This window comes from Venturia canescens, chromosome 7 (assembly GCF_019457755.1).
Source record: "Venturia canescens isolate UGA chromosome 7, ASM1945775v1, whole genome shotgun sequence".
In the NCBI taxonomy this organism is placed as follows: Eukaryota; Metazoa; Arthropoda; class Insecta; order Hymenoptera; family Ichneumonidae; genus Venturia; species Venturia canescens.
Genome location: NC_057427.1, coordinates 3,939,699 through 3,954,168, shown reverse-complemented (window position 1 = coordinate 3,954,168; position 14,470 = coordinate 3,939,699). Strand labels below are relative to the sequence as shown.

At 42.9% G+C, this 14,470-nt stretch overlaps 1 protein-coding gene across 6 annotated transcripts in view; it reads right to left on the bottom strand.

Moving 5' to 3' along the window:
• The window catches only part of Dys (Dystrophin), a 237,339-nt gene that overhangs the window by 182,219 nt on the left and 40,650 nt on the right, over positions 1-14,470 (bottom strand). For all 6 annotated transcript variants that reach the window (XM_043424677.1, XM_043424673.1, XM_043424678.1 and 3 more), the window contains 2 exons: positions 6,945-7,162; positions 3,283-3,381 (listed from right to left, as the gene is read on the bottom strand). In XM_043424677.1, coding sequence (XP_043280612.1) covers positions 3,283-3,381; positions 6,945-7,162 — 317 coding nt within the window. The remainder of the gene's footprint in view (positions 1-3,282; positions 3,382-6,944; positions 7,163-14,470) is intronic.

Below are 14,470 nucleotides of genomic sequence, written 5' to 3'. Positions count from 1 at the left end.
AGTGTAATAACCGAAGATAGTGAGGCAATAAAAGTGTTCGCGGTGTAATTCAGGGCGAATATCGATCGGTAACGCCAGTTCTACGATGGAAGTCCTTGAAAAAAAACGTAACGACACGTGGTTGCCCGAGGAACTCGAGGGGTCGTAGAACCTTACGATTTGTGAATTATGCGCGTGAGACGGGACACGAAAGTACGAGAGGTACGGAGAGATAAAAATTAGCGAATCGATATCGAAAGCAGAAGAGAAGAGAACTATACGCTTAAGTGCGAAACGCGTGCATTTCGACCGAGGCACGTTGTGAAACTGATGGCAGGACCGGGAACACCAGCAGCGTGAATCGGCCTTCCGTGTCGAGGGGTAGGTTTAGGGAGTTTCAAGAGCTCCTCTGCGCGTGTAAGTCTCTCTGACTGTACGTGTACCGATGGAGCATCTCTCGCGATTCCCCGCAGCGCGCGGCGCCGCGCCCTCGCTTTTATACCCCCGACCACCATGGGCTTATGGAGGAAAGCACTCGAGGATTTTGGCAGGAGCGAAAGCAGGGGAGAACGGAGAGAGGCGAAGGGAATGTGCACCATTCGAATGGCGGAATAGATTATTGTGTCGACTGCGCGGCAGCTTTACGCAACTCGAGTGCGTGTTAAATGCTCTCGATTTTGTACACCTTGACACGCAGAATCAAAAATATAAACTCCGAGTATTTTCAAATCGTTGGTCTTTTTGAATTGTTGAAAGAGCAAACGAAATTTTCACCGACATCATATTTTGGACGAAAGATCGAATCTCATGGGTGCGATAGGCACGCGGAAACATACCAAAAACATCGACCCGATATTCACCGTAGTCGGAGACTAATTAAACGACGATCGTCGAATCGAGAAATAATTGCATGAAATAATGAGCTAGTTTAAGCATTTGGGTGTAATTGATTTTATCATGTGCAATTGAAAATCCGATCGTGTTTTACCGGCTGAAGAATTTCAAGTTGACAAGCTCCCGATCTCTGCTCTTCGTCACGCCGAAATTTATCTTCCTCGAAAGCCCGCTCGCTCTTTCAGACTATTTTAATGAGTTGTCAATCGAGCTTGAACGTTCGTTCAGTCTTCGCATGATTTTGGTTGAGAGTGAACGTTTCGGGGACGATTTTTCATCGGAAATCCCTTCTTGGGATTTCCATGAATGTCCAAACTTTTTTTTAGACTATCGAGAAAAGAAAAACTGAGTAACAGCGAAAGTACAGTGAATTCGACCATTGAACGTAAAGTGTTTCCAGTATTGTGTGCAACGCGAAACATGAAAAATGGGCATTTTAATGTTCGTTCGTGTCTCAATACGCGCGTCGTTTACATGCTTCATCTGCAATAGAATATTTATATTGGTAAACACTAAAGACCGACTTACACAGACGCACACACTGAGACACGCGGGCCCATGCCCAATCGCGCAGAGGCGCACAGCCAGGAATATGCGAAATTATCCTTTTGCGTGTCTCAGTCCCGTTAAACGTTTTACTCGTATTTTCATAGCCATGAAACGATTTGAATACGCTCGTACGCTCGTTTATAGAAGTTGCTCTTCTTGTACCGTAGACACACATGCACACATATATTTATCGAAGTTCTACGAATTTTACAACTACCGGAGTATACGTTTGGGAATGTTCTCCCAACTTATAACGAGAATGAAAAATTTCAAGTACTTTGTAACATTTGCATGCCGAATTACTAACGAGCATCTTTTCGTGTGACTATTTAGAATATTTTTTTTCCTCCGAATACTCAATTCGAAATTTAAATTCAAGGGGCAAGAGACCACGCGCCATTCTTCAAACTGAAAAACTTGGAGCAATTTTTTATTATTCTCTTTCTAATTAATGACTCTGGATCTATAAACCGAAAGATCGTTCGGCCTGGATGAAGTTGGCGTGAAAATCAAGACTCATAAATTTCGTGTCGAGTGTTAGGAGGGAGGAAGGTCCAATAAAGTCACAGAATAGAACTCCGTGAGCTAGTCCCTCGTCCATTCACGTTTTTTTCAATGAAATATTCGAAACGTCGAGGATATACTCGATATGTGCATCTCGATGCAGCATATATCGATTGACATTGTTGATACGGCAGCACATACAGAAAGCAAAAGGAGGTTAACACTTCCGGCGTGTAATCTCGAATGAGACGTGCAGAAACACCAGCGTATACTTTATGCACAGACGGATGAATCTACGGAGTCGCAGAGAGAAATGTTTCCTCAAGTACAGATAGGAAGTTCCTCAGGAACGTGTCAGAGTTCGAGGGTAAGAAGGAGGAAGGTGGGAAGTGCTCATGAAATTTTATCCTTTTTCTTGCTCGCCTTCAATCTCAAGTCCACTTTTTCCTCCATATATTTTTTATCACAATTTCTCTTTCATGATTTTTCCTGTTTGTAGATTCAGACTGTGATACAGTTATCTCGAAAATGAACGAGAAGGGATTCCGTGAATTTTAAAATCGACGTTGGCTCATCCTTTATGACCGCGACAATTACTCTAAACTCAAAAACCGTGCTTGCATTTACAAATTGTATAATTTACTAAAATTTTTACTCGATGGAGAAAAAAATTTCAAAATTTTCTCGTCGACAGAGGCCTCTAACGAAAAAACTGAACTCAGTTAAATATTTTAGCTCAGTCGTATCGATATTCAGAGCACGATTGTATTTCCAACAAATATTTGAAATTTATCCCGAAACATTGGTCAGGTTTACGATCGATTTGAAGGATCCATTATTCATTTCTATACGTGGATGTTGAGCCGATTATTCAAAAGGCGTGGCAGGGGTCAACGACCTTTTAATACCAATGTCAATGTCAGGGTGCTCTACCCGATGGCCGTGTAGCCAACGGGAGTACCGCCCGAGGATAAAGAACCGCGCCGGGGTGGTTCCACACAGAATGGGAATATTTGTATCGACCCACGGTGGATACACCCCGCCTGGTCGATTGGTAAGCATAGCAGCGTCGAATATCAACTTACCATCGTCATAGAGCGAAGGCTTTGTTCGCAGTGAATTATCTACGAGCTGTGGTCGGACAAGAAGACTGTGGACGTTACCGACCCCATAGAAGCAATCGGGTACATTTAGTTATATATTTTTTATGGGGAAAAACGTTGACACCAAAAAATGTAGCAGGCGAACGAAACGGATTAAAAATTCGATCTTTTCGCCACGTTAAAAGATCGTGCATTCGAAGAATTTTTGTCAGTTTATAAAATGAGCAAGTGGTGCATACGAAGAAATGCTCACCTTTTGTTTGTCGAGGAGTTGTGTGATTTCATCGACGTCGCCGACGACGACAGCCTGTTGACGCAACATCTCTAACTCGACGGTGAGCCAGTCGAGGATCTGCAAAAAGGGAAGGATCCGTTCAGCTACAGTTACCACCGATACGGGATTAACCGTATTAGGGGGACGACGCTGGGGTTCGCAATGTTCGAGTCCAATGGAGTGGTCTAAAAAAACCTCCAATAATTCCAGCTATTCTCAAATTTCATTTGCTGCTGAATTGCAAATGGTTTTTTCGTTCGTTTCGTTGGACTCAAACGTTGCGAACTTCAGCGTCGTTCACAGCGAGGAAAGCAGTTGGTTTTTTTACGAGTTGAATTAACATTTCGTGGTTACGATTTGAAACTCGAAATTTTTAAGGAACCAACGAATTCTGAATCGCTTTTCCTCTCTTTCTGCCTCTTCTGCTCCCCTCCATCTGCACACGTCTATTCTGCCTCCGCCTCGGACTTTTCTGCCTCTTGTACCCCGGCTCGCTGTGCCTGCGCCTGCTTTTTCTGCCTCCGACTTTCCTGTCGATGTCTATTCTGCCTCTCGTGCCTTCAAGTTGGCCACTTCTGCCTGTGCCTCTTTTGCCTCCGTCTTTTTTCCGTCCGCCTCTTCTGCATGTGACGCTTCCGCGTGTGCCTCTAACTCTGACTATTTTCCACGTCTCTCCATCAACCTCCGACGTTTCTGCCTCTGCGTCTCCCCCTGAAACACCCTTGAAACACGCTGCAAAGAGCGTTTCAAAATCCAAGGATGCTGCGGTGGCGTTGTGATTGAATGAAATTGAAACGCTGCGTGTTCGGTAGTGCCAGTGACCTTGATCAATCGCCGAAATAACGAGACGTTCAATCAGTAATTGAATTATCGTTGTCCCTGCTCTAGAATCGTTTGACGAATCGACTGCCACCCCCAACGTGATCCGACCGAGATGTCTTGCCAAAGTGCTCTCCGAGGGTCATGCACGATGGGTGTGCGTGACTCTGGCCGTTTGCTTTCCTCCTCGTCGTCTTCCTTTTTCGTGTATCTTTATACTTTTTAAGAAATATAAAGATACACGAAAGAGGAAAAAAGCAGAGACTTCTTGCCTTTTTTCCCCCTCGCCTTCTTGATATGTATTCCACGCTGAAAAACCCTGATTAAATAGGTCTTACACAAGAATGATTGGGCTTTACTTGGAGAGACACACGACAGACGAGCGAGGGGTTTTTTTTTCTATATAAGATCGACCGAGTAACGGCTTCCACGGCTATACGGTAATCCTTGCTTCTTGCCCTTCTCCTTTTCTTTTTTCTTTCTTTTCATCTCAACACACCTCCTCACTATCTCTCCTCATTTTCTTTAGACTGTGAAAGATCTCGAATAAAAACCTGGATTATCTTCCGGTCGGAAGAGTACTAATTCATTGGTGTCGCTGAATAACTGGTGGAATTATAATTCACGAATGGAAATGATATATTCATTTTCAACTTAATTTATCATGACTTCGAGTTTTATCGTTTCATTAAAAGTTTCATTAAAAACTGATAATGGTATAGGACCGGATGCAATAAATTCGAAATTCTTTATTTTCAAATTCAATTTCAAACGGATTACAATATTTTTTTTTAACGACTTCGTTCTTCGAGGTTCACGAACAAAAAACTGTCGCTTCTCTTGATGTTTTCTTTTTCTTCGCTTTCAATTATTCATTGAGAAAGAGTTGTTTTTTTGAAAAGTTGCTTCTCTCGTTGACTGACTTCACGCCATGACGAATTATTAAGATGGCATTTCAAATTGTGCTACGTTCGTAATTTATTATTTTATTACCGTTCACATATTCGCCATCGTTTTGAGCCGAGCTCGTGAGACTTTCTGAAGCAGCAGTACTTGCTACGTTGGTTGATCTTAGTCTTGGAGAACGCTTCGGAGGAGCTTTGAGAATGGGTGGTCTGATGTGTAATCTTTGTAAAACGCACGCATTGAATCGGAGCCTCGCTAGAGACGTCGCACGCTCGCATATTCGTATGAAAGGATATCATTTTAATTTCATTGGTGGTGAGACGAGACAAGGTGTATATTTCGTGCTCACCCAATCGTGAGTTTCAACGCGAGTACGAGGCTCTCTATCTGTTCAAAGTGTGCATTGTTCGTAGCCATAGAAAATGGCGAATGTACGGAGAAGAAAATAAAAATACGACGAACGAAGACAGAAGAAAAAATGCCGAGGGAAGAAAAAAGGAAGTACGAGGATGGGCTGCATTCGTTGAGGGAGAAAAAGGTCTCTGGCTTGGCTTGGATTTCTCCGTCGACTATTGTGACTCTGTTGCTGTGTTGCTTCACGAGCAACGTGCGCAAAGTAAAAAAATCATAAATTACTAGCAACTCTCGCGTGCGTTCATTGTACACCGGTACATTTCATTCGCCACAAAATCGTCAAGCTTTAAGAGGAATCCTGTTACGTTAAAAACGTCGGACAGTTTTTTTTTTTTTTTTTTTTCAATACGCTGTATTACAGGCTCGTCATAACAATGAAAAGAATCTAAAAATGTATTGATCACATTTTCACGGAATTCAAACTCTGTAGATTTCCGTAGAAGATTAACGAACACGCGAAACTGAAAGGAACCAATGACAAATCCGATGGCGTTTCAATCGATCGAATTCGTGTTCAATGTTCCAGTGTACGCGACCTGTAACAGAATCATTCCTCTTGAAGAACACTTTTGACCCGAAAGCTCGACTGCTTTGACACCTCGGAAATACGCTTTCACGCGAAACTAGCAATAATCCGGTTCATAGATTCAAAGGGAATGTGTTAACCTTTGAAGTGTCAGACTTCAGGAATACGCGCACGTAATTTAGGCCAGTGGCCATTAGCCAATTTGTTCCTCACTGAATTATGCAAATTATTAATACACACGTTTCTCAGCTCGATTTACATAATAACAAAACCATCGGACCAAAGTGCGTTTCAGACTTATGTTTTTGTTGTGTTTTAAACAGAATTTATTTCCCTGAATTCATAAATAAAACAATCAGCTTTCTCCGGCAAATTTAGTTTCCAGTTAACGGATCTCTTTTATGTACGCACATTTGTGTATGTTTAGGGATAAGTTCGCAGTAGGAATCTGGGATCTAACAACTCAGGGAAACTCTGGCCAGACTCGCAAATTGGTGAATTCCTTTGAAGGTAAGATGGGCAGCGAGACTCTGGACCGGTGGATAAACTTTGAAACGAGTTTGCGCGGAGTATGAGACGACCGTAAATCATTGGATGAAGAATGGCCAGGGAGGGGCGTAATTTCTAAATGCAGCAATTGATGAGACCGGTGAAGGAGTAAAATATCTTGGAGAAAACTTCACCTCTTGGATTCAACGAGAAGAGAAGAAATTAGGATCGTTGAATTTCGTGTTTGATTTCATAGGCAGAACGAGGTGGTTCGTAAATTTCATTTTTCTCGAAGTCTCTCTTGACTTTTTGAAGGAAGAACAGTTTGGAGCGGTACGATGGAGCTGGTTCGTTCTTTTTTTCAAATGATTTTCTCCAGGCTCGGATGTTTCGATAATTTATTGTGATTTGCCGAATGTCTTGTTCCGTTGAACACGATATTGTTAAGTGCAGGCACAACCTTTGAGGGACCATGAACTCCACTCACCTGTAGAACGGTTTTATCCAATCCTGTGACGGGGGGAGCAGATGGTGAAGTCGTCGACGTTGAGGAGGACGAGGATGGAGAAGATCCGACGGCACTAGACGCCGAGAGGGCAGCTTCTTCCGGGGTCGAGGGCGTCGAGTGAGCGGAGGAGGCCACCAACGAACGAGGACCTCCCGCAACGGTCCCCGATGCTTCTCCAATCGCGCTTTTCTCTGTTTCTGCAAACAATATTAAGAAAGACTTTCTTAGCAGGAACAATGAAGAATCTCAACATGAGCGGCAATTTTTTACCATTTTTCGAATCGACCCAAAACGACCCAAACCGACTTAAACGAAACCTAACTGACCCAAAATGGGCCAAACCAATCGACATAGCTATACTACTCGAGCCCCTTAATTAATCAGCTTCTGTAGATTTGTTATTAAGAGATAGTAGCGCGCATCGGTGAACGCAGACTAGGGAGCAGCCATAAGGGCTACTGTAATCCTCTTTGGATACACGGATCCCTTCAGGATGTACATACCTGCCGGTACGGTATATGACATCAAGTATCGGAGAACCAAGATAGTAGGAAGTGTGCTACGCAGAGGAAAATGTGCCTCACGTCAGACTGCCGGAAATTACTCCGTATATTAGCACGAAGGTGGAATGAAATTTCACTTCGGATGTTATAGACTATACACGCGCGTGCTAGTATAACATTCGACAGGAATGAAAGAGTGACGGGTTGATGGCGAACAGCAGGTTGTTAACCGGGGAGAAAGATTACATTATGATACGTGTGCGAGTGTCATATCCGGGAGTTCCTATGAAAGGACAATTTGAATATTTATGGTGAACACGAATGAGAATTGCAGACATCGTGCAAATATCGAAGGATCCTCGAAACGATATATGAGAAAATGATAACATTTTGCTCTCATATTTTGACTAGAAAGTATTTTCTTATTTCCGACTTCTGACCTTGCAGGAATTCCTTTATTGTTGATACTTCGTCGACAAATTCATGAACCTCCGATCACTGAGCTGCAGCTTAAATTCGATCGCTACTGTTTCCATCAACAGCATTGTCACGAGGGTAAAAGAACTGAAGAACTCGGAATAAAAACTGCAACGAAGTTTAATTGTGGGCTAAAGAGAGGAAAACGCACAGAAGTCGATCAATGCCCACAGCAACGCTGAAGAGTACTTTTCCTCTTCACGTATTTGATCGCAACTCTATCTGCACGCTCTGGAATAGCATAATGAGTGATGGACCAGGTTCTACGCCGCCTGCAGACGCCATTCTTCGGCCTCACTTCGTTGCTTTTACTCCGCAACCACGAAATCTTTCAGGACGCTTCCATTTTCAATGAGGCTTCGGGGTGAATAGAATTCACCGATTTGTCTTGCTCCGGTGAACAGAATATGCCAACCAATTTAATTAATCGGAGATGAAAGGGGGCTTGGGGCTGTTAATGTGGACCCATCACTCGACGGTCTAAAAAAGTGACGACAGTTTCGCGTCATGATTGAGATTAACGAAATTTCTCGACCTTGTGAATTTCCATATTATTACCAACTCCCGTACGCAACGTGATCTCTCCGGTTCTTCCCAATCCAGAATCCCTCGAAATCGACGTTGCGACTTTCGTACAATTGAAAATTCGATCAAACACCAGCCTTGAAGTCGAGAATGCGAACGGTTCCCATAACAATTTTGGGGCATAGTTTCTCATACCGCAGAATATGACAAGGTCGAAAGTCACGGGTCTAAAAGAATACGAAGCAGGAACAAAAAAAGTCGAAACTCTCCCCTGCGCCGTCGCCTGACTCAAAACTTCAGCGAATAAAGAGCAGAAAATTTATGAGCGGTTAAGGAGCGGTTTAATAAGAGTCTAAGTAATTCAGACTCTCCGAGTAGCACAGTGAAGAACTGGAGTGTAAGGTATGCGTCAAGAGTCTGAGGAACAATGTTACTGAGCTGGCTTGTCGTGTGGACTCGGGCCGGAAATATGCTCGCGCAGAGTTTGTGAAATTATTTTTACGATTCTAGTCTGTTCGTATAATGCTATAAAGAGGTAGCAAAAAAGTTTCTGCATGCCGCGTGAAGAGTAATGCAACAAGACATTCCTAAACGCGCAGTGTCAAGTTGCCATAACGTTTTATACTCGCGGACATTAATGGTCATCGCGAATAAAAGATTTTTCCGATACTCCCGTCATTAAAGTCGCTCCACTTTCTACTATTGTCGAATCATTCTTTCCCCCTCGCGGAGCGTTCCCAATGAATTTTTAAAGAATCAATGTTCACGAGGATTTCCCGGCGGCTCAATTGATCCCACGATCGGGGCGAGTGCTCGGAAACTGGGCTGAGGGAAAAAAAATGTCACATTTTCAAATAAGAACAGAAATGAGGCAATTTTTCAAAATTCCTACTACACAAGAAACTCGTAAGCCTCCAACACTTTTCCCCCCTCGATGATTGTGCCCTCAGTTGTTTAGATGCAGACAGAGGATTAACCACGAAAGCCTGCACGACGGTAGATGCAGTCGCCCAGCAGTGTACGAAGCAAGCAGAGAGAAAACCTGGAAGCAGGAGGCCGCTGGGGGAGAAGGTCAGAATCTACTGAAGCCGCCCCAGTGACGTGTAAAAAACGAAGAGAAAACAGACGATAAGTAGTTGCGACGAAGCGACAAGAAATTCCATTAACCTCTATCGTATTAGGATTGCTTTTATTATCGTGCTTTCGTCCAGCTAAAATATCCGTTTTTATCAGAAGCCGAACACTCCCTCTTATATGAGAAGCTAATGAGACACACGGAGTACGTTGCGCTGAGATAAATTGCACGTCAAGTCAACCTGGACCATAACATTGGTACACAAGTACAGAAACTTTTTACAGACATAACAACGAGCTACAAATATTTTTCCACCAGTGAACGATGTGGGCGTACGAAAAAAATTCATTTCGTGGAGATTTCACGACGGCACGCACCGTCCTGACAATGTGCGGCTCCCCAAAATAGCATAAAACAGCTCGCACCGACACTTCCGGTGCGAGCGCTCAGATTTACACACAAGCGTCTGCACGAGCACGCACGTGCACACGAATGCAACACGTTCACGGGCGACCCTCTCCCAGCGATGAGAGAACAGTAGGATCAGAGAAGTACAAATACACGTCAGAACACATAGCGCCATACTGTTGAGGCCCCGAGACTCTCTTAGTAGACGCGAGATGCATACATTATTCACTAGTTCTATTGCAACCTCGATACAGAGGCGCTATATAGGATGGAATATGTGGACCGAAGGACAACAGTTACGTGAATGAGAAATAGAGATAGAGCCGTACGTATGTGTAAGGAAACGTGCAGGCATTATATTCCACGTCGTACTGGCTCGCAGCAAAGTCGGCTGCGGTTAATTAATTTTAGCTTGATTATATGCACCTCATCGTATGATTTTTAAACATTTCCTCCGACGGTGTGGACTCGCGGTGACAAAAGTTGATGAGCAAGCTCGGGGACAACGAGTGATAAAAGTGAAATAACTGAGGAAATTTGGCAGTTTATTGAATGACATTCTCGTTTGGAATTATCGTTTTTCTAGGGTTTTTTCTATCGAATGTAAGCGAGCGGTCGTTCACCGAGTCGAACGAAACCGTTGAAATACAATGCTCGTTGGATAATATCCGGGTTTGTACGCGTGCTAAATAATGTGTCCGGCTCGCATCGGAGCTTCTTCGATGACAAAATTAATCTCGCGCGACGCGATCTTTTCTCGTGGAATAATAATTCATGAACGTTCGTTGTTACCGAGAATTGAAGAAGGAGGGTAGTACATTCACATTTTCAATCTTCGCATCTGTGCAAGGAGAAACGTTTTGATTAGTGCGCAAAGTTTGTGCAGCCAATCTTGAAGTTTCATCGAGACAGAAACGAATTGCGAGGGCGCGATTGTCAAAGAATCCCAGATGAGAGGATGTTTTTCCCTCTTCGTTTAACCGTACACAACAGCTGCCACGATCGTAGAAACCAATTATTGGGACTCGTCATATTCGTTACAGAGAGGAAAAACTCGAGATTGAAACCACACGGGGGAAAGCTTTCTTCTTCATTCTATTGAAATAGAACGAAAATGTTTTACCAATTCCTGTAACAAACCGCCAGGATTTGGCTGCGGAGGCCTCAAATGCTCCTTAAATTTTTGACACATAAATAGTCTGCTGTCGCGGAAAACCAAAAGTACTTCTTACTTCGCCCTACTTTTTCATCCACCAAGCTACCAAATATCTATTCTGACAGTGGGGAGCAGAAAAAAATATTCTCCTTTCGTGGGAGACACGCGGCTCGAATATTTTTCAGCGGATATTGATGCACAGTTGGAATAAATGAAGAGATGTCTCCCCGTTTTAGGCTCTCAACGGTATATTATGTATTCGATGACAAGTCTATAGGGCGGGAAGAAAAAAAAGATTACGACGGCGAAGATATAATATTGATCGGCTGCAGTAAAAGCGCGAAGTACAGGGTGTCCTCTTTTTTCTGTCTCCTGCTCTTCCTCTCTTTCCGTCTCTCTGTATTCGGCCACACCGAAGTATAAAGAGATTGCTGTGCACGGTGGGAGCGCTTTTCATAATTCCAGCGCTGGCTCACACCGAGAGCAGCGTAATCATGAGAGGGAGAGGCTAGATATGCAACGAGATGTATATGGGCTGGTCTTTTTTCGAGTAATAACATCTCGAATTCGCAATATTCGAGTCTGCTTCTAATACTTTTATAGCGAGTTCTCGTTCGTTGAGCCTTTCGCCACACGCTTATTTTCGCTGCTCATTTGAGGGAGTTGAATAATTCGATTCAATTTTAACAAAATTACTCAAATATTTTTCTCATTTATCAAATTCAGCAATAAAGCACGTTTCTGATGCCAAGTTTTTCAGGGAATCTCAAAAACTGGAGAGCTTTTCGTATGAATTTGCGCGAATTTTTTACACTCTCGTTTATCATTATTGATCTCCTGCTCGATGGATATTATTTGATGTTTAAGTTAAAAAATATGTACGCAGTTGAAGCGATTTTGAAAATGGAGTATGAATATAAATTTCAAGAATAGTACATTTTTCGTGAGAACTATTTTCTACTTAATTTTTGTTGACGATTGCAAGAAGACGAGACGAGCTTCCAGGCGCATACCTCGCATAATACACGCGTAAGCCGAGAGACGTTTTCCCTAATGCCGCGAGCGCAGAGTAAATAGTTTTCGGCAATTTGAACGTTCTACTGAAATAATTCGAGGCAACTGCAAACTTTTTCCTGCCCTCACGCGTAGCTCTGAGTTCCTAGCTCGCTAACCAGCTAATACTTATGCCAGAAATGTTGAGTGTTGTTTGGGAGTATTCCCTGAAAATTTCAAGCGATCTCGTTCCGAGGGGAAAAAATTAAAGCCATCTCTGAAAACAGGGATTTTCCACACACCAATTAGCCTTGGTAGGAACGATTCGCACTTTTTCGAATGATTTTCATGACGAACGCAAGAAAAACAAGATGAAAAAAAATAGTACAAAAATCAGAAATTCTCGGATCGACGAAAGCTGGTACTTCTCATCTTACGAGAATGGCACATTTTGCAAATAAGAGCAAAAGCACTGGGGATACAGCATCGAAAGCTCAGGATGCTGCGTGTGCTAAGCAAATATCGATTTCGCGGTGAGACGCGCGTACCACTTGTTTGCACGTCGACGAGTAGTCACCCTGTCCCATTCTCGACGATGCTGCTGTGGATTTTCTCATTTGTCGTGAATCCTATGTTATGTACATAGTCGGAAAGTACGTGTACATCGACATTGATACAGGTACGGGACATTCGAACTCGAAACCGCGCATCATCGTGTGATAACAAACAAAGTTTACAGCATCGAATTTGAGAAAATTCATAAAAAGTAGAATTTATAAAAGAAAACTTTGTACAACGGAGATATGAGTGGAGTTCTGGCAAATTTGTAGCGCTGTGCCAACATTTGGTAAAATCATAAAATATAAAAAAAAAGCACACAACACAAAATAAAAATAGTCCACAGTTAAAAATCAGTCGAAATTGGACGATCCTCGCGGCTCGAACCTTCTCTGGTACAATAGCTTTTTCATGGTCTACAAACTCACGTATTTTCCCATATTTTGTTATCTATTGTTCCCTGAATAATTGAAATGTTAAAAAAGCTCAGTGCTATAATACATTTACATAGGTACTATTCACAGCAGCGCACGTATTATGTTTAATATGGGCCACGAGAACAATAGATGTGCGAGCAAGAAACCCAGTTTCTTTGTAAAGCTAACGGAAATGCAAAGCGCTTTGATGGTTGGCATGTTTACAGGCTAGTAACACCCGACAAGCAGCCTCATTTTTGCAGTTACTACGTGCTAAATATCCATTGAAATGTTACAAGTGCGGGCGCTCCAGCGGTTCTAACTTGTTCAATTGCGTTTATAAAAAAACGTAGTTTCAGCAAAATATCAATGAACAGCGAGAGTAATTCTGGTTTTCCCATGGAAATGTAGACCGTGTATGAGAATGGATAAGAAATAGAAAAAAGTAGGAAAATGTTTCATCGTTCTGGTGGATACGAAGAATTGAAGATGCCACAATAAAATGTAGAGTCCATCAGCTTTTCGTGATCTTCGTAATCTCGGTTTTTTTTTCGATTTTCCAACTGTCACTATTCCAAGAGAATTTTCTAGATTTCTGTCTCTTTTTTTTTTTTTTTTTTTTTTTTTCAATGAACGAATACGCCTCGGCGTTAACATTTTTTTTCGTGCCAAAGTGTAAGAGACTAAGGTCAACTCAACATGGAAAAGCCGACGCGGATGTATGTACAACGTCGTCGGATGAATCTACTTGACGACGCCCTCTTCTGCGACTCCCTCTCGAGGAACTCGCTCACAACGCAAGCCTTAAGCCCTTTTTTTAACTATACAAAAAATATTTCTATACAGTTATACAAGCGGGTGGATTTTCACACGCATCTTCGAGCTCCGAGTGATAACCCTTCTCTCTTCTCTCCTCAGTCTTTCTCGTCCGCCGCGATATTGAGAGGACTACGCGAGGAAAAAAATCTCTTGAACCCTCTCGCTAGTCTGGTCAGACTCGGAATTCGTTGTAGTGAATATCAGCGCGAGCTCAAACGCCGAGGAGAGGCTCATTACGAAAAAGAAGCGAGTGAAATCAACACTGAAAATAAACGCGAAGGAAGTTTGGAAAATGCGAAAAACTCGTTGAAATCCGACTGAAAATTGTGTTGTTCTAATTCGCGGGAATCACGTGCCGCGGACATGGAAGTAATTGAACCTCGAGAGCGGACTCGCAGCGTCACAAACATTTTTTATCCCCATCGAGGACGAGAGACCGGGAAGGTCTTTCCGTTGATCAACTCGACTAACCCGTGGAAAGTTGCAGCTGTTGCTGATTACACTGCGCCTCAAATTCGTCGCCTGAGCGAAATTTTCTTAAGCGGATCGATTGTTATGTGGGCCAAAAGCATTCC